We start from the raw sequence: 21,420 nt of genomic DNA, 5'->3' as shown, positions 1-21,420 counted from the left end.
CCTTCTTTCTACACTCTTTTCCATATCTCTCTCTTCTGTCTTTTTGTATCTGACTCTAGTGCTCCCTTTAGTATTTCTTGCAGAGCTGGTCTCTTGGTCACAAATTCTTTCAGTGACTTTTTGTCTGAGAATGTTTTAATTTCTCCCTCATTTTTGAAGGATAATTTTGCTGGATATAGGAGTCTTGGTTGGCAGTTTTTCTCTTTTAGTATTTTAAATATATGATCCCACTGTCTTCTAGCTTCCATGGTTTCTGCTGAGAAATCTACACAAAGTCTTATTGGGTTTCCCTTGTATGTAATGGATTGTTTTTCTCTTGCTGCTTTCAAGATCTTCTCTTTCTCTTTGACCTCTGACATTCTAACTAGTAAGTGTCTTGGAGAACGCCTATTTGGGTCTAATCTCTTTGGGGTGCGCTGCACTTCTTGGATCTGTAATTTTAGGTCTTTCATAAGAGTTGGGAAATTTTCAGTGATAATTTCTTCCATTAGTTTTTCTCCTCCTTTTCCCTTCTCTTCTCCTTCTGGGACACCCACAACACGTATATTTGTGCGGTTCATATTGTCCTTGAGTTCCCTGATACCCTGTTCAAATTTTTCCATTCTTTTCCCTATAGTTTCTGTTTCTTTTTGGAATTCAGATGTTCCATCCTCCAAATCACTAATTCTATCTTCTGTCTCTTTAAATCTATCATTGTAGCTATCCATTATTTTTTCTATGTTTGCTACTTCATCCTTCACTTCCATAAGTTCTGCGATTTGTTTTTTCAGTTTTTCTATTTCTTCTTTATGTTCAGCCCATGTCCTCTTCATGTCCTCCCTCAATTTATCGATTTCATTTTTGAAGAGGTTTTCCATTTCTGTTCGTATATTCAGCATTAGTTGTCTCAGCTCTTGTGTCTCATTTGAGCTATTGGTTTGTTCCTTTGACTGAGCCATATTCTCAATCTTTTGAGCGTGGACAGTTATCTTCTGCTGCTGGCGTCTGGGCATTTATTCAGATTTCTCTTGGTGTTGGACCCAGCAAGGTTGTAATATTTTTCTGTGAAATCTCTGGGTTCTGTTTTTCTTATCCTGCCCAGTAGGTGGCGCTCGTGGCACACGTTTGTCTGCGGGTCCCACCAGTAAAAGGTGCTGTGGGACCTTTAACTTTGGAAAACTCTCGCCGTCCTGAGGGTTCGCTAGCCGAAGCGGCTTGAGCCGGCCCGGGGTCCCAATGCAGGGAGGGTGTCCGAACGCAGCGAGGGTTGCTGGTCGCCGCAGCCAGGGAAAGAGCCCGTCCGAATTTCCTAGTCGGCCCTGGGCAACAAGCGTGGCGGGAGGGCGCCAGCGGCAGCGGCCCGCCCGAGAGAGTGCACGTTCCCCGGGAGTCACGGGGTCACCGTTCTCCGCGGCCTGGGGGTTTCCGATCCAATTCTCTCAGTTGGTCCGGGGGCTGCGCGTGGTGTGGGCGCCAGTCGCCTTGGTTTCAGGGGACCACCTCTCCAATTCTCCCAGCCGGCCCAGGAAGGGGGAAGGGAGTAACTCCGGCCGCTTGCCACCCCGCCCGGTAAGGCCCGCGCGCCTCGGCGATCTCACCCGAGCTGCTTCTCTCAGCCAGCCAGCCGTTCCAGGATGGGGTACGCTGTCTTTTTTATCTCTGTTGTGGCTTTGGGCGCTTTCTGTATCGTTTCTACTCCCCTAGTAGGTGTCCTGGAGAAGAAACTAAGATCCGCGTGTCTTACTAAGCCGCCATCTTCCAGGAAGTCCCTCCAGATTGCTTACTTCTTGAAGTCAAAGAAGAGACTCAGAGCTTTCTAGAACACAGAGGTTGTTTCAAACACCAATCTTCTATGCTGACAAGGTCTCTCGATAAAGAAAGGCACTGCTGAAGCAACAGCATTGCAAGGGAAGGTGGATTCCCTCTCTGTTCAGCTCTTCTAGCTGTTAGATTTCTTCTTCTTGATCTTAATTGGGCAAATCCGAGTTGTTGGACTTGAGCTGTTCTTCTCCTTCACTCTTGTTTGTTAACCCCATTTCTCCTATGGTGGAGTTTTCACATAAAAAAACTCCAGCGGCCTTTTTTTTCTTTTTGCTCAGATCGTTGCACAAGAGGTTCGGGGGCGTGGCCCCAAACTGGACCAACTGCTTCCCCACCTGCAGGAACCTTAGCTCATTTCCCGGTTTTCTCCTTTATTTTGGTAAAGTAGTAAATTAGATTGATTGATTTTTTCTGAAAGCTTTATTGAGGTATAACTCACTATGATAAAATTCACCATTTTAAATAAGTGTTCAATTTAGTGGTTTTTTTAGTGTGTTCAGAAAGTTGTGCAATGATATAATTCCAGGACATTTCCATCACTTCAAAAAGAAACACTATACCAGGCAGTCACCCCATTTCCCCCTTATCCAGCCTTTGGCAACCATTAACCTACATTATGCTTCTTCATCTTCAAAGCGCTGGCTAGTGGATTCTCTGCTCTCTCTGAATCTCCTTCATTCTCCAAAATGTTTCCTCTTTTATATGACTCCAGAAACTTATCAAGACCCTCCCAAATGGGTGGAGACATGTCGTCACCTAATCCAGTTTAACAACCACTCTTGATTGAGTCACATCTCCAGGGAGATGATCTAATTGCAGTTTCAAACATACAGTACTTAACAGGGATTAGAAGAAATGGCTGCTTTTACAAAGTGGGATTAGAATTAAAACATGGTTTGTCTAGGGTACACACATCATCTCAAACCAGCACAATACATATACAAATTTGGGGGAAACATATTTTTCAATTCTCTTGGGTACATAGCTAGAAGTAAAGTTGCTTGGCCACATGTTAATTCTATGTTCAAATTTTTGAGGAACTGCCAAATTGTTTTCTTAAGGAGAAGTATCATTTTACATTCCCACCAGAAATGCTGAGGATTCCAATCTCACCACATCCTTTCCAACACTTACCTTCCTTTTGATTATAGCCATCCTAGCAGCTATGAAATGGTATTGTGTTGTTTCGATTTGTGTTTTCCTAATGACTACTGCATCTTCACATGTGCTTATTGGCAATTGTATGCCTTCTTTTGAGAAAAGTCCTCTTTCCATATTAGGTTTTCTTATTGTCAAATTGTAAGTTCTTTATATATTCTGAATACTAGACTCATCAGATATTTGATTTGCAAATATTTTCTCCCATTCATAGGTTGTCTTTTCACTTTCTTGATGGTATCCTTTGAAGCAATAAGTTTTTCATTTTAATGGTATTCTGCTTTAATATTGTTTATTTTGTTGTTTGTGCTTTTGGAGTCATATCTAAGAAAACATTAACTAATTCAAGGTCACAAAGTTTACTCCTGTTTATTACTAAGAAACATAGTTTTAGCTCATGTCTTGCTCTCTGACCCATATTGAATTAATTTTTGCATATGGTGTGAGGTAAGGGTCCAACTTCATTGTATTGCAGGTGGATATTCAGATACCCACAGCACAGTCTGTTGATACTGATGGATCTTGAATGTTAATTACATGAGCATTCCCAGGAAAAACTATGCTTTGGGTGTGTGGGTGTGTAAGATACTGCTAGATTTCTAATCCTAACTTAATTTTTAATTTATTGAGCTTTTGCAGATACTGGTCTCTATTTCCTTGCTTGTAACATTTTTATTAAACCTTGATATCAGGGTTACTCTTGTCTCATAAAACAGGTTCAAAAGTATTCCTTCTGCCCTACTCTTCATAAAAAATTGATAAAAGTTCAGTATTTTTTGTTCTTTAAATGTTTGATGAAATACACTACTGAAGCCATTTGAGCATTAAGTTTTCATTGTGAAAAGGTTTTGTTTATGAATTCAATTTCTTAAATAAATATATGGTTATTCAAATATTCTTTTTTGTGTGCTAGTTTTGTTTTTGTGCAATGAATTTATGAAGTTCACCAAAGATGCTGACTTTATTGGCACAAAGTTATTCATAGTATCCCATTATTATCCAATTAATATCTGTAGGATCTGTGACCTTCATGCTCCCTTTTCATTCTTAATATTGGTAATCTGTGTTTTTCCTCTTTCTTTCCTCATCAGTCTTCCTAAGGTTATATTAATTTTATTGATTTTTTCAAAGAACCAATTTTTGGCTTTGTTGAGTGTTGTCAATTGTCTGCTTATTTTCTATGTCATTTTTTCTACTTTCATCTTGATCATTTTCTTTCTTCTCTTTATTAGGATTGCATTTGTTCTTAAAGCTTCTTAAAATGGGAGCCTAACTCACTGATTTTAAAACTCCTTTTTTACTGTATGCATTTAAGGATATAATTTCCCTTCTAATACTTAACTGCATCCTAAAGATTCTGATATGTTGCTTTCCTTATCATTTAGGTTGAAGTAATTTCCAATATCTTTCAGGATTTCCACTCTGATTTTCCATCAGTAGTAGGAAGTGTTGTATATCTGTGGTAGTTAGATTCAGGTGTCAACTTGGCCAGGTAAAGGTGCCTAGTTTTGCTGCTGTGGACATGAGCCAATGGTACATGAACCTCATCTGTTGTTCATTACATCTGCAGTAGGCTTAGAGGCATGCCTGCTGCAATGAATGATGTTTGATTTAATCGGCTGGTGCTTAAAGAGAGAGCTCAATGTAGCACAGCCCAAGCGGCTCAGCGTACCTAATCTCAGCACTTGCAGCTCAGCCCAGGCCTTTGGAGATGCAGAAAGAAATCACCCCAGGGAAAGTTGTTGGAACCCAGAGGCCTGGAGAGAAGGCCAGCAGAGATCACCCTATGCCTTCCCACGTAAGAAGGAAACTCAGTTGAAAGTAAGCTGCCTTTCCTCTGAAGAACCATCCTTTTTTAAGTAAATAAATCCCCTTTTATTAAAAGCCAATCCATCTCTGGTGTGTTGCATTCCGGCAGCTAGCAAACTAGAACAATATGCAATAGTGCGATGTTTGTAGATAACTTATTAATTTTTAATTTAATTCCATTGCGGTTGAAGAATACATTCTGTAAGATTTCAATCTTTTGAAATTTCAAACTTGTTTCATGAACGAGCATATACTCTATCATGGTGAATGCTCCTTGTGAACATGAAAATAATACAAATTCTGCATTTGTTGAGTGTAGTGGTCTATAAATCCAGTCAAACTGATCAGAGTACTGTTCATATCCTTACTAATTTTTATTTTACCTATTACTGAAAGAGAGATGTTAAAACTTCCAACTTATGTTTGTAGATTTGTCTATTCCTTCCTTTAATTCTCTCAATTTTTGCCTCAGTTATTTCACAGCTGTGATACAGGTACATGCAAGTTTAGGGTTTTATGTTTTCTTAACGAACTGACTGCTTTTTTATTATGAAATGTCCCCTTTTATCTCATAAAGGCTACTTCATATCACATTAATATAGCCACATCAGCTTCCTTATGCTTACTGTTTGTATGTTGTTTAAGTTTGTTAATGCTGCAGGAATGCAATACACCAGAAATGGATTGGCTTTTATAAAGGAGATTTATTAAGTTACAAGTTTACAGTTCTAAGGCCTTAAAAATTCCAAATAAGACATTCAGAGAAAGACACACTGACTCCAAAGAAAGGGCAATGTCTGCTACATGGAAAGGCATGTGAAGGCTATTCCTTCACTCCCAGGTTTGTTGCTTTCAGCTGCCAGTTCCAATGGCCTCCTTTCTGAGCTTCTGTCTCCAAGCATTTCCAAACCTTTGAGTCTATGTCAGCTCTGAACTCCTTCTTTCTCCATGAGCTCTCTTAAAGACTCCAATAAACTAATTAAGACCCACCCTGAATGGGTGGAGTTACATCTCCATATAATTAAAGGGACCTACCAACAATTAGGTGTGTCACATCTCCATGACAACAACCTAATCAAAAGGCCACACCCACAACTGGGTGCATCACATATCCATAGAAACAATCTAATCAAGAGGTCCCACTATACAATTTTGGATCAGAACATGGCTGCCTGCACAAGATTAGATTAGGATGAAAAGAACATGGCTTTTCTGGGGTAACATAACAGTTTCAGAGCAGCACATATGCTAAATCTCTTTTCTATACTTTTAATATTAATCTTTGATATAGGTCTTTAATTACGCCTGCATCAACCTGATCAGATGATTTTTGCATAGTATATCTTTAAACTATACAAATGATGTGCTCTGAACAAAACTATATTTAATGTGCATTTCCTATAAACAACTTACAGCTGGTCTTCTGTTTCTTACCCAGTCTGAAAATCTTCACCTTTTAAATAGAGTGGAATTCAGTATAATTATTGACATGGTGAAATAAGTCTTGTGGTGTTTTTTTTTCTTTTCCTCCTTTCCCACCCTTTTTTTTCTGTACTTCTTATGTCTTGTGCTGATTTTTTCAGCTTTGACTTTTTGTTATATTCAAATTTTTTACTCTAGAGAACAAACAAACATCCTTAACTTATGACAATCTACCTTCAAATACTATTAAGTGACTTTACAATGTAACAACTCTACAGCTGTATAATATTTTGACCATTCGTTATTGTCTTATAGTTCTTAGACACTCTTCAATTTCAATTCATTTTCCTTTTTGTGCTTAAGTCTGGATAATTTCTTTCTTCTCTCCCTCTCTCTCTCTTTTTTTTTGGCATGGGCAGGCTCTGGGAATTGAACCTGGGTCTCCAGTCTGGCAGGCGAGAATTCTGCCACTGAGCCACCATTGCACCACCTGGTTTGGATAATTTCTATTAACTGGTTCTCAAATTCACTAATCATATTTTCTACTCCAGTATGCTATTGAGCCCATTAAATAAATTATTTGCATCTGTTATACCATTTATATTTTAAAAAACAGCTTAAATTATTTTATATTCCTTTTCTGTTATTTCCAACATCTAGGTCATGGGTGAGTATGCTTCTATTGACTATTTTTTCTCTTAAGTATGAATTACATATTTCTCTTTTTTAGAGGACTTAACAATTTTATGTTGTATGGCAGGCAATACATGAAAATGGCATATCCCTTCCTCTGTAACAGACTCTGAGTCACTAATGTCTAGTTAAGCTGGTTCTGGGCTTTGTGGCAATTTAGAGTCATTTTACTATTGGCTAATATTTTGAAACCTGGATCAGGATTTTCCCTGAAGCAAAGGTTTGGGATCTGAGCCTTGGTGAGACTGTGGAGATTTCTCTATGCCTTGGAGTCCATCTGTCAGTGTTCAACAATGGAAGATTTCTCTTTGTTTATAGCCCAGTTGCCAGATTTCTAGGTTGCTAAGGTATCCTCTTTACTTTTCATACCCTCCTGCACCATTCTGTGCCATGGGATTTCTCTACCCTGCCGTTCTGTCCCCTGCCTTCAGTAATACTCTGTCTTGATGTTGACGAAAGACCAGTATACCTTGGGTGAATTTTTCCAAGGTATTTTGCTTTATCCCAGATTTCTGGTGTAACTGTCCTGCACTTCATTAAGGGCCAGTACGCCACAGGGAGATGTCTCTCAGCTCCCCTGCTCTGCCCCCCAGTCTTTGGTTAGCCATTGCCATTCGCTTGGTGAAAATCCCATACATCTTGATGATTTTATCTCAGTTCTTTGCCCTGCTCTAAGCCTCTCATGTGCTGCAACTCAGTGAAGACTTCCTAGGGATGCATTGGTTGTGGGTGCAAGATTAACCTTGCAACTGGGTCTTCTGACACCAACCCAGATGTGGTGATGAAGAGTTCATTAAAAGTCTGATTGGGGTGCCTTTAAGCCATCTGTGTCAGTTTCACTTCTCCTCCTGATGCTCTACCAGGGAATAATGCAGTTAGACCTTTTCCTCTCCTAGGAAGGTCTTGCAGCTTGCCAGAATTTAGTTCATTTAGGTTTTCCTTGTATATTCAGCTCTCTGGTTGATTTTTAAAAAACAATGATTTTATAATTTATTCAGTCTATGCTCATTGGTTGGAAGTAGGAGAAAATCTCTTGTGATTTTCTTCATCCTAAAAAGAAATGGAAGTCTCTTTTTCACTTCTTTTGATAACCCACTCCTGTATACCTCAAGTTTTATATTTCAGTCTTCCTCTTATGTTATTTGAGAGGTAAATTAAATCTGGCAAAAAGCTCTCAGGAGTCTCATCTGTATTATTCCTAATAAACTGCCATTTATCAAGATTTTCTAAAGCCCTGGAAACCATCTTCATGAAAACAAAAATGATAGATACTACATTTTAATTACAAAAATTCCACTTAAAATTACATGGCAATACACCTGTTTATGCAATTTAAAATTCTAATTTAGAGCTTTACAGACTGAAAGCAATATCAAGGACTTAATGGGGTCCAGTCATCTGTATTCTGATAGATATAGTTTGCTTCCTTGTTCCCATCATTCTTTCCTCGTTTCCTGGCTGCTGTGACAAATATCACACAATGGATTGGCTTAAATAACAGTAATTTAATGTCTCACAGATAGTTTAGAAGCTAGAAGGACTGCTTCTTCACAGGGCTGGTAATGTTCTAGCTGGTGGCAACCCTTGGGTTCCTTGGCTTTCCTATCACAGCGATGTCCTCTCCTTTCTCTTCTGGATTCTGCAGACTTCCTGTTCCCGGCCACCACCCCCACTATGGTTTTCTTTTTATAAGGCTTCCAGCAATAATAGATTAAGACCCATCCTGATTCAGTTGGCCACACCTTAACCAAAAATAACGTCTTCAAAAAGTCCTATTTATAATGGGTTCATACCAACAGAAAGAGGATTAAGAACATATTTTTGTTCTGGAGTACATAATTCAGGCTGCCACATATAACTCATCCCAAGAAAGGTTTAGGCAGAATAAGGTTTTCTTATTCTCAATTTATAGATGAGGCCTCTGATTCCCAAGAGGCAGAATGATGACACCAAGTCTCACAATGAACAAGGAGTAGAAGGGGAACCCAGGCTCTAAATTCCTGACACTGCACTAATTCCAATACTTACAAAGCCAAAAGAACTAATCAAATATGCCAAGAATAGAAATCCTGGTATGATCTCACAAAAGTTTCTATTTTGAAGACATAACAACATGAAAAAGGAAGAATATTAAGATTGTAATGTAAACATTGCTGAGTCACAATTTAGTGCCCTGTGTTTTCCCTAGATTAGAAGCTCCACAATGGCATGGGCAACATCTATCCTGTCTCACTCCCATGTGCTCAAAGAATTTCATGGTGCTTGGCAAAAGGACAGAGGAACTTCACAAATGAAAACAAATAGCTGGGTAATACTCCAAAAGACATCCTAAATTGACAGCATCTTGACAATAAAAGAGCTTAAACCTCTCTTAGATCCAAGTTCTGGCTAGAAAACAATAAACTTACTATAAAGGTATTTTGCAAAATATTTTTGAGATGTGTTATTTGAAGTTTTCAGTCAATCTAGTCCAAGGCTCAAAATGAAAAAAGGGATAGTTTTGAGGAATATATGCATTCATTCAATGAAGACATGGTATAAAGTCACAATATCCAATGGTGTTTTTTATTTTTGTATTTTTTTGGGGGGGGACTTCTGTTTGAAAATAATTTCAAACTTATAGAACAGTTCAAGGAACAACCATAAACCTTTATCTAGATTAATCCATTGTTAACATTTTGCTGTATTTGCTTTCTACCTATCTATCCATCATCTAGCCACGTAATATTTTTTCCTGAACCACTGAGAATATATTGTACATATTATGGCCTTTTACCCTTAGATACTTCAGTGTTTATTTCTAAGAATGAGGATATTCCCTTACATAACCACAATACAATTATCAAAAAAACTTCAGTAAATTTAACAATGATACAATATTTTTTACTATCCATACTCCAATTTTGAAAATCGACCTAATAATGCATTTACTGCATTTTTTCCTCCCAAATATGATTCAGTCTAGGATGAAGTACTGCATTTTGATGTCACATCCCTTTAGTCTCATTTAATCTGGAACATTTCCACTGTCTTTTCCTTTTATGACACTGATATTTTTGAAGAATATAGACCCTTTTTTCTTTCTTCTTAGAACACTCCTTATTTTAGATTTATCTGATGTTTCCTCATGATCAGATGCATGTTATGCACTTCCAGATGGACTACTACAAAGGTGATGTTGTGTCCTTCTCAGGATATCACATCCAGATCACGTGACGGCCATCTGTCCCTCATTGAGGATGTTAAATTGTGATCACACAGTTAAGGTGTTGCCTGGTCTCTGTATCATATAGTTATTATTTTTCCCTTGAAACTAATGAGAAATCTGGGGACATACTTCAAGACCATAAAACATCCTGTTCCCCTCAAGGATGAATTTTTATAACAGCACTTTCACTATTTGTATGTGGTTAAAGAAACCTAGGTTTCACTTATTATATTGAAAAAGTTCTATGCCAATTTTGACATGTGTTTTTAGTACAGTAGTCTATGCATATTGGATGCTTATTAAAAACTGTTTATTAACTGCTTGCCATATAGGTAGGATATGCACAATCTGGTTTTTAAATCCACCTGGTATCAATGCCCTAATTTTGATTCCATAAGGAAAAAGTTCTACAACTTATCCTACAGAAGAGATTTAGAAATTAAATTATTTCAAGAAAATTCTTTTTTTAAAAAAGAAAGAAACTTGTAAAATAACCAGAGTCTATTTATTCCAATTATATGTGGATCCTGGTTACAATGATACAGACTATTATCCCGCCCTTTTCTAAGCAGTATGAATTTGAGGCAAACTTTAATTCAAGGCCTTAACTTGGATTAAACCACAGCTAGCTTATATAAATGTTCAAATGGCCAGGTGGCTTTAGTTTCTAAGTTCAGTGACAAGTACAAAGAAGGTAGTTTTTGGAAAGCAGGGAAAACACTTAAAACTTCCTTTAAAAAAAAGTTTTTAAAGATGCTTCCTTATTCATTTTGCTACCATGGCTCTCAACATTATGTGAGAGCATGTTTCAAAACCAGTAATCATGCAGAACGGTATGCTGCTAATTCAATAATTCTTTTGTAGAAGTCAGGAAACCAGGGGCAGGGGTGGGGAATGAGTGGGCTGGGGGGGTTGGGGGGGCGGGGGTGGGTGAGTGGGGCGTGGAGGCCAAAGGCTTACTCTTTTAAAAAGAATACCAACTTTGCTATAGCTGTCCTTTCTCTTTTGAACCCAGCTTCTAATTTATAAACTTGGTCTTACTTGCAATGCAATAAAATCCAGCTTTATGACAGAAGAGATGATTTTTTTGATCAATAGAAGTCAGCAGCCAAAGCATTAATGTTTTTTTTTTCCCAGAAAACCATTTGTAGTCACAGGCTCAAAGGAGGAAGAAAGGGAGAGGGATTAACTCTCTCTACAAGGAAGGTCAAGAACATAATTTACAAGTGAGGCAAGAGGAGCAGCTGTATCTGTTGGCCCAATCAAGACTACCAGCTGGTGAATTTACCAGCAATATGAAAACCACCTCCACCAGATGTCAAGCAATGCAACTGGAGGCCAAACATCTTTGGGCTCAGTGCAGACCTCTCCACTCTCTTTACTACCCATATTTCAAGTTAAATAGTAAGGTGTCTTCCACAGGCCACCAGCAGAGATAATGAGAACATTTTCCCACATGGGACTTAACACAACCATACTCAGTCAGACTGTTTGACTGCTCGAGACCACCTCATACACTTCCTTTTGTTAAAAAGCAATTTAGTTCATAATCAACACATAAGGGGTGAGGGAGACTTAAATGGCCGGAAATTTTCTTGTGGTTTATTTATCAAACCTATTTGATATTTAGGAACTATTTTTGTCACTGGGATGAAAGGAATGTTCTGAAAATATGTACTGAATAACCATTTTCCCACTCATTCTTTAACCTGTGCTGTTTAATACAGTAGCCAGCCACTAGCCATATATGGCCATTTAATTTTAAATTAAGTAAAAGTTAAAATCAGTCCCTCAGTCATACTAGCACATTTCAAGAGCTCAAAAGCCAGATATAAAACATTTCCATCACCACAGAAAGAAGGGCAAACATTTTTTTCTCACTTTCAAAATTAGACAGTGGTACTCTAAATCCTTATATCACCTTTAAAATGAGCAATTACAATTTCTTTTTCTATATACTATGAAACAAAGCAATCTTTATGCATTCTCTTATGAAATAGGTCCAATAATACAATATGAATATTCTATTAGGTGAGAGTGAGGGTGGTATCTTAGAAATAGTTTCACAAATATAAGTCTATTGTCAAGAAATGCTCTTATACACTGTTCTCCTTGTCTAAAACGCTACTACCTTGCTGGATAATATGCACAAGTCCATTTGGAGGGGCAGTATGTGACACATAATCAATACATGCATCCTTCATTTGTTAATGATTCAATTTATATCAGAATGTCTATATTAGGAAGTTTCCTTACATTACTAATATATTTCCAAATGTGCAAAATAAATCATGTCCTTTAGAACAGATGAGTCTCAGCTTTCCAGTTTTGCAAGTAAACATTGTATGCCAAAGCTGTTCTAAAACTTCTATGAGGGCGGGCCACGGTGGCTCAGCAGGCAAGAATGTGCGCCTGCCATGCCAGAGGACCTGGGTTCGATTCCCGGTGCCTGCCCATGTAAAAAAAAAAACAAAAAACTTCTAAGAACAAGAAGAACATGTGGCCAAGAGTAAATAAAATCCATAAATTATGCTTCTTACTCCCAGGCTCACCCATCATGAGCCCAGGGAGGTTGAGCAGCTCGAGATGACCCAAGTATGTAACTGTTCTGAGTAGCTGAGGGATGTGTGCCATGGGTACATGGCCCACAGGGGCACATACCTTTGACAGTGCTCATGAGAACACCCCACTAGGGCATGCCAGAATGCAACTCAGCCAGTTAGAGGCTCATCCTGGAGGATGAGCCAGGTCATATTTGCAGGCATATCAGTCACTTCTGCCCTCACATGTGCAGTGACGCAGTCCAGGGGCTAAATTTGCTTTTCCTCGGTTTCTTTTAGATCTTCCTATGCTCCTTGCAAAACCACTGGTGTCTTTCAAGGCATCAACTTCCCTTGCATTTTCTGCTCCCAATGCCATTTTCTCTTTTTTAATGATTCATAATGGGCAAAAGGAGAAAGATTAATCCCCTCTGGTCTCCCATTCAAACCAAAAAAGATTTAATTTTCTTCAGGTCTTTAACTATTATTAATCAGATTCTCATAAAGACCACAGAGCCACTAACCAACAGAGGCTGAAAGAATTCATTAGGATCAATTTAACAATGCACTGGCTACAAGCCTTTCAGGTTATTACCTAGTTTTTTCCACTTACCTTGGCTTTCCCATCCTGGGCTGACATATATCCAACACACATGCTCTCCGTTGTATGACTCCACAGAAATTCCACTGCCATGGAAGAGAACACAAATAGGGACATTCAGATCACAGATGGAAAATAAATCTTTGCTTTTTAATAGAACAGTTAAGGATAGTTTTATATTTAACACACTCAGTTCCCCACTTTCCATTTGCTCCTTCATAAATGTCAAGATGATTTAGTATTCAAAAGTGTGTAATGCCATTTACTGTGAAATGAAAAATGTATTTCTTTCTTGTCAAAACTTATATTACATGTAAAATAAATGCTCTTCTGTTTGAAACTTGTAACATTAAAAACACGTACATAAACACACTCACATATACAGTATACAATAATTTAGAAAATGTAATATTCCATAAAGTAGTGTCCTTTAAAACACAAACATATACACACATATGCCACCACTGGTTTCTAAAACCATTTTCCAGAAAAAGGAACCAGGTTTCCTGGGAGAGGTGTCAATTTCAGGGCTAGAGCAGAGAAAATACAAAATGAATCTGGAATATCTTATTGTGCCAGAAAGTAAGGAGGTGCTCAAAGAACAATAGGGACTTATTAAAAGGATCTAGGGGTCATTTTGGAGAGGCTCCCACTGGCAAAATCCATAGCAATCTGAGTATCAAAACAAAAAATAATGATAATAATGAATTATAATCACTGAATGAAATAAGAAAAAATAAGCCCATATTGATGTAAACAAATAAATAATGAGGGATAAGAGAAAGCTCTTCCTTATATATAATGCCAACTATTAAATACAGAAGAAATAATAGAGTGAGAAAATCATCAATGATTGCTAAAAGGAATGGGTAAAAATTCGAACTGGAATGAGGTTATTTACATAGTCTCAAAGTATCTCTTCACAAAGTTCCTACTAGATATAAATGGGAAAAGAGTAAGCGTAACTGTGGAGACACCTAATGGACTCTACCTTAACCAAACGATAAAAATCAACATTTATTAAAGGACAAGTTAACACCATGTGCCTCCTCATAAAACACCCTGAGACACATCATCACTTCTGGGGGTTTCGTGACAAAAATGCATAACTCAAGTTGACAGAAGAAACTAAATGAATGTAATAAAGAAACATCCTACTAAATAACTGGCTTGAACTTTTTAAAAAAGTCAAGGTCAAGAAATGCAAAGAAAACTGGGAAACTGTTCCCATTTCAAGGAAATGAAAGAGATGTAACAATTAAATGCAATGTATGGTCCTGGAATGAATCTTGGATTGGGAGGAAGAAAGGGAAAGAATGTTAAAAGGGATATTATTGAGACAACTGATGGAGTTTGAAAAAATAATATGGATTAGATAATAATGTAACAATGCTAAATTTTATGATTTTGATAACTGTATTGTGCTTATTTAAAAGAATGCCCTTGATTTTAAGGAAAACACACTGAGGTATTTAGGAGTAAAGGGCATCAGCTTCACTCCCATTTTGATCTCTCCATCATACTCTCAAGTATTTCAGGGGTATATATACATATACATATTATATATATATACATAATATATATATACATATTATGTGTGTGTGTGTATATATATATATAAGAAGAGTAAAAAGAAGAGACGAGAGAAAGGGTGGGGGAGGGAGGACTAGGAGGAAGAGAGGGAGGAAGGAAGGGAAGGAGGATGAATGGAAAAGCAAAGGGGGGAAATAAAAACAATGAGTGAATTTGGTTAGACCCTTGTATTATTCTTATAACTTTTTCTGTAAGCTTTAAATTATATCTAAATTAAAGAAAGTACAAAAAGAAAAATTGACAAATATTCTGGCTCACAAAACTCTGTCACCTTCAAGTACACACTTTCAAAATTCTGAGGTTTTTAAAAGGCATTTTTCAAAAACTTCTCCAACAAAAATTTCAAGACACTGATACTCAAAGCATGTTGCTCAATACCAAAGCCATTGTATCCCAGGTCATCCATCTGCTTATATCTCTGAGATAATTACAACTAAAGATGTGTTTGAGTTGAGATACTCAGGGATCCTAGATTCTAAAGGCTTTGCCAGACATGTGGGGAAGAAAGAAGCAGTAAGGGGCAAAATCATGTTCCTCAGATATGTTGTTCATTCCTTCGTCATTAATTATCAAACCTGCAAACCTCTCAACAAACACTCTGCTGAGGAGTGCAGGAAGACAATGTATGTCATGCAATGAAGCAAGCTCTCTTCACCAGATGTTTTTTCTTCTACATACATCTGCTGTAAGCTTTAAAAACTTTCAAGTCCAGTGTAGGGTCTGGGATATTCTCAATTGCCTAATACAGAAGAAGCCCTCAGGTCTTACTGAATTTCCCTAGAGCACTGATAATACAATTACATTCAAAGGTGAGGTGTTTCTAAAATTGTGACTTCTCCTTTTGCCCAAAATTCTAAGGTGGCAACTACTCGTGAATTAGCCAAGAAAATAAATGGAAATATAGTCAATAATATAATCATGAATACGAAGAATAAAAACTTTACATTCTTTCTCTAAAAAGACAATTTTGATGATTTAAAGAATGTATTATTCTCTCTAAAAATGTAGCCTGCTTTCAGGAAATGTAATATATTAAAAATTTAGATTTACAGAACAGGACAAATTAGAGCACACTGTATGACTCCATTTAATGGCTGTTTCTTATTAAAGCATTTTCAAAAAGGTTCCTTGATATAGAGCTTAGGAGTTCTAAAAGAAAGTAACTCACTGTCTAGAAATTCAGCCTACACTATAGTCACAAACCGTTATTACTGACACATTGTCTTTAAAATTGACAATTCAAATCAGTACATAGTGATGGTTACTAGTTCAGGCTAGCTTGAGAGACTTAGCAGGAATTACCTACAATTTAAATTACAGAATGCTTTTGAAAAGAAATCTTATTTTATTACTCTTAGATCATGTAATAACTCAACTTAATTTAACAAATTACTTCTTGGTGGAGAACTTCAGGGAAGCAGGAGAGGGAGGCACTAACATGGAGAATCTCTATATTCCATGCATTCTTGTTCATAGAACCTATCTGGTAAAGTCTAGATTAGGAAACTGGGGCTAAAAAAAAGTAAGTAAATGGGCCACATCATCTTAGTAAGTGCATGAACTGGAATTAAGACTGGACTCTTAGATTCCAAAACCTGTGGTCTTCCATTGTTCTCCTACTCTGAAATTTATTCAGCATAGATAAGAGGAATATATAGTGTTACATATCAGGAGGATCAAATTCCTCTCAATGACCAAAAGAACAGCTCTCTTAAAACATTTTAAATACCTCTTAAGGAAAGCTTTTTAAACTATGTCATAACTCAGAGGTCATAAAGAAAAGATCAATACATTTGAATATATTAAAAACTACAGTATTTTCTTTTGCCATGTGGGAAAAATAATCAAGAAATGACTAGCAAATTGGAGGAAATAACTGCAATTCCATCACAGAATGGCTAAATATTATACAATGGCTAATTTTCTTAATATATAAAGAGCTGCTACAAAGCAATAAGAAAAAGATAAATATCCAAAGAGAAAGTTAAAAGGATATGAACAGAAAGAAACATGAATTGCTCTAACACAAATGAAAAGATAATCTACATTATTCATATTAAAAGGAATGAAAATTAAAACCACAGGATACCATTCATCAACTATCAGGTTATTAGATATCAAAAACTTAGAAACAGCAAACTAAAATTGTTTAGTTACTAGTTAAGTAATCATTTATAATTAAAACCCAGTAAAGATTACGTTTTCTCTATGCAGTTGTATTTGAGCAAACTTTGTACTACTGTACAAATTATTATTTCAGTGAAAGCGCAGCATTTCTTACCATCAGTGACATCTAGAAGTCTATAGTTTGTTTCTTAACTTGGGGAAGTAAATCTGAAATAATTCCATACACTGAACCTGGAAGCTATGGTGACAGTATTAAATAATGATTATAATAATACAACAAACACAGCTGATGCTATGTCATGGTATTGGGATTTTTTTCATGTGTAAATATTACATTAGGGGACAATGACCCAGGTAAGATGTGGAGGTCTCAAGTAACATGTTTGTGTCTGTGAAAGTGTTAAATATAACAGTCTTTGTGTGGTCAAGCTCAAGTTCAAGTTTATTTCCATTTAGAGAAGCCCCTATAATACAGAAGCCATTTAGTAATGACCATTTGTCTTTGGTAGTGGCCAGTGACTTTACAATCTCAACTACTGATTTGAGAAGGCTTATATTTTTCAGCAGTCCAAAGTTCAGGGACTGGTGAAGCTACTAGGAACGCCCAATCCATGAAAAGATCCCCATCAGAAAACATTAAGAACACCCAAAGCCATACTAAAAGAAATGCCTGAGTGGGTCTACCATTTGATACAGATTATCACAGATTTGGCAGGATTCTTTCTCATCATCAACTGACTTCAAGAAACATCATATCTTACAAGTGTGATATGAAAAAAAGGGTCTTCACTGGTGGTCTTGGTTCCAATGCCAGAAAAGTGGGTAAGTGGGATGTGCTGCACAAGTGCTCCCCAGCAATGAAAGATTAACGGCATTACAGAGACACTTGGTATGGACTCCATATCACCTTAGAGGCCAGGTTTTCTGCAAACTGGAAAGTTGTATTTAAAGCTTGGAACAAATTAATTCCTACATGGGTGTCACGGCCAAGAGCAATTCTACTTCAGTCTTCTTGGCACTCCATTATGCAGGACAGCCCTTAGCCTAAACATGAGGCTTTGCCTCTCAGCAGCATTTAAGCAGCACCTTTGCAGGCTAATATTAGAGCTATGAGCTAGTCCTTGCATGACATTTCTACCAAGATATTTTCTCTTTCAAAAGCATCAGCACATTGTCCTATTTAAGCCAAACAAGTTTCCTTACCAGGGTTGGAAGCAAGTTCTTCCAATCTAAATGGGTTATTTTCTGACGAGAAAGTAGCCTTCAGCCACCTACTTTTTTTTGTTGTGAAATGTCCTCCAATTGTTGTTAACCAGCCCCGGCTGCACTGGCTCCCTCACCCATTTAAAACCTCTCTGCTTGGTTTCACATCCCAGAATTGCTTGCAAGAAAAACAGAACTTCAAAATCAGAACCTCCTTGGGCTGGGCAGTTGCCAAGTCAGCTGCTGCTCCCTAGCCTTAGGTCAAATGGCAAACTCTAGGACATTTTGCACAGTATTTAAGTTACTCCTTATTGAATAAAGATCAATTCATTTTTAAAAACCAGAAGAATGATAAACTATAAATAAAACAGCCTCCTCTTACCTCTGTAGATCCACTCACTCCTACCCCTTCTGCCCTCCCCCACCCCCAAGCATTGATTGTTAGGTTCTTTATAATGCAGTTGGGAGACCATCTTTACCAAAAACATACTAGGATGCTTCACTGTTCCAATATAGAATCTTTAAGATTCAAATCATGCATGTCCCATTATGGCCATGAAATAACTCTGAATTTGCTTGCTTTCTTGAAAAGCTTTCACCACTGAGCCGTCCTGAGAGAGATGGGGATGGAATTCTACACAATCCCATCTTTTTCACAAAATAACTTTTTCACTTAAAGTTATTAAAGACTAAAGAAGGATGCTGAATGAAAAGGAAGAGGGGGATGTGGGTCAAATGCTAAAATAAGCCCCAAAGGATATTGTAATTTTCTTCTTCTTTTATCATTTATTCTATTGGAAACTGCCTGAAATAGGGGGCTACTGGTTGGGACCTGGAAGTTCTCTGTTGGACAGAAAACCACCCAGTGAAACAACTTCCTTATTGAAACATGATCTCATTCAATCAGCAAATATTTATTGAGGCTTTATTTCATGCTAGGACGATTTCTATCACCCTATGAGCAGATGAAAACAGACTATAAAATTTGTCAAAATATTTTCTTGGAATTTAAGAAGAACCACAATAAGAATTACATTATCAACAAAACAGAAAATGACAAGTGCTGGAGAGGATGTGGAGAAAGAGGCACACTTATTCACTGTTGGTGGGAATGTCAAATGGTGCAACCACTGTGGAAGGCAGTTTGGCAGTTCCTTAAAAAGCTGAATATAGAATTGCCATATGACCCAGCAATGCCACTGCTAGGTATCTACTCAGAGGACTTAAGGGCAAAGACACAAACGGACACCTGCACACCAATATTTATAGCAGCATTATTTACAATTGCAAAGAGATGGAAAGAGCCAAAATGTCCATCAACAGATGAGTGGCTAAACAAACTGTGGTATATACATACGATGGAATATTATGCAGCTTTAAGACAGAATAAACTTTTGAAGTATGTAACAACATGGATGGACCTTGAGAACATTATGCTGAGTGAGACTAGACAAAAACTAAAGGACAAATACTGTATGGTCTCGCTGATATGAACTGACATTAGTGAATAAACTTGGAATATGTCGTTGGTAACAGAGACCATCAGGAGATAGAAATAGGGTAAGATAGTGGGTAACTGGAGCTGAAGGGATACAGACTGTGCAACAGGACTGGATACAAAAACTCAGAAATGGACAGCATGATACTACCTAACGGTAATGTAATTATGTTAAAACACTGAATGAAGCTGCATGTGAGAATGATAGAGGGAGGAGGGCTGGGGACATAAATGAAATCAGAAAGAAAGATAGATGGTAAAGATAGAGATGGTATAATCTAGGAATGCCTAGAGTGTATAATAATAGTGAAATGTAAAAAAAAAAAAAAGAATTACATAATCACCAGAATTCTATTAATAAATCTTTAAATTCTATATTTCAGATGAAAAAACTTTGTGGCTGAAAAACATACACTTTTTGGTTAGATTATAGATAGAATTATGCTCATGATGGAGAAGAAAACTGCAGATGGAAACATTTCCAATTTTTTAAAAGTGTGTTATTTTAAAAGTGATACATAAGGGAAGAAAAATCCTATTGTAAGTTAAGCAAAGCAGCAGATTATAACTACTTGTAATCAACACCTTTGTGTTTGAAAAGCAAAAAACTAAGAAAAATATAACTCTTGGATAATTAGCCTTGACAGATTAAGGCAACTCAGTTGTTGAAAAGTTTAAATATCAGGTCTGTCTTAAACAAGAATATTACTTAATTTGCTTGTCTCCATCTGATCTTTAAATCAGAACCAAAACACTAGACCATTTATAATAATATAGTGAACATATAACAATCCCCAAGCATTGCTGAGGCACTAAAGAAATAATTTGCCAACCATAACCGTGGACCCTCTTATAGAACAAAATACTTAATCCCCTTTTAAAAATGAACTTAATACCAGATAAACAACCATAAGTACCTCTTTTCCCACTAGTAACCTTAAAGCTAATTTGCCTTTCCTTTGATGGCTATTTTTTTGATCACGTTAGCCTGGGCAGAAAACGCCTAGTCATAAGTGCTCACAGTGGCACGTGCCATGCAATGGAAATAAATGATATTGCTGGTGCCCCGAGAATGAAGCTCCTTTGAAGTGCATGTGTTTATACATGCTTGCCAAAATATTCATGCCAGTAAAACCAAACAGTGGTTTATAATATTAACTCACAGTAAAATGACCTTTTATCTTTTTAATGTTCCAGGAAGCATCAACTCAATCTAACACTTTCTATATTTAAACCACAGCATGTTTTGGTAACAGCAACAAAAAAAATTACCCCATAAGGAATATTTTTCTGAAAGGAGAGAGTAAGGAAGGGGGTATCATGTCTAAGTTCTATGTGGCAACTGCAAAACAGTTTGCTTTGAAGGACGAAACCTAAAATGATAATGGGATGTATTATCTTTTCATGTAATTACATAAGAAACTGCAAAGAATCTCAAAAAAGAAATAATAAGGAATAATATCATTAGTTCAAAACAAAACTAAACTAAATAAGGTATCACTTAGGGAAATGTAGAAATGTAAAAAAGTGGTAAGGATAAGCAAGGGGTAAACACAAAATAAAAGATGGAAGAACACAAGTAAGATCAGAGAGGCCCACATGGGGGCTTCAAAGATACAGGTAATAGGCAAGTTCGTAAGCTGGGTAGCAAGTCCACAGGTGTTCATTTTATTATTATTCTTTATAACTTACAAATTCATTACATCCTTCTTTTAAGAATACATGAAACATTTCATAATAAAAGAGGAAAAAAGGGTAGCTGGACAAT

The 21,420-nt window shown here is 37.0% G+C and overlaps 1 protein-coding gene across 8 annotated transcripts in view; it reads right to left on the bottom strand.

Annotated features, from left to right (window-relative positions):
• Nucleotides 1-21,420, bottom strand: part of TASP1 (taspase 1) — a 490,143-nt gene that overhangs the window by 170,300 nt on the left and 298,423 nt on the right. For 6 of the 8 annotated variants that reach the window (XR_013157441.1, XM_077115178.1, XM_077115179.1 and 3 more), the window contains exon 13: nt 13,244-13,317. Coding sequence is in view for 6 of the 8 variants with exons in the window: in XM_077115178.1 (XP_076971293.1) it covers nt 13,244-13,317 (74 nt within the window). In the remaining 2 variants the exon portion in view is untranslated. Of the gene's footprint in view, nt 1-213; nt 7,933-11,056; nt 12,540-13,243; nt 13,318-21,420 lie in introns of those variants that run through there. The other 2 variants (XM_077115175.1, XM_077115172.1) reach the window with 2 other exon arrangements.

This window comes from Tamandua tetradactyla, chromosome 1 (assembly GCF_023851605.1).
Source record: "Tamandua tetradactyla isolate mTamTet1 chromosome 1, mTamTet1.pri, whole genome shotgun sequence".
NCBI lineage: Eukaryota > Metazoa > Chordata > Mammalia > Pilosa > Myrmecophagidae > Tamandua > Tamandua tetradactyla.
The sequence above is the reverse complement of the archived record's forward strand: the minus strand, read 5'-3'. Positions and strand labels throughout refer to the sequence as shown.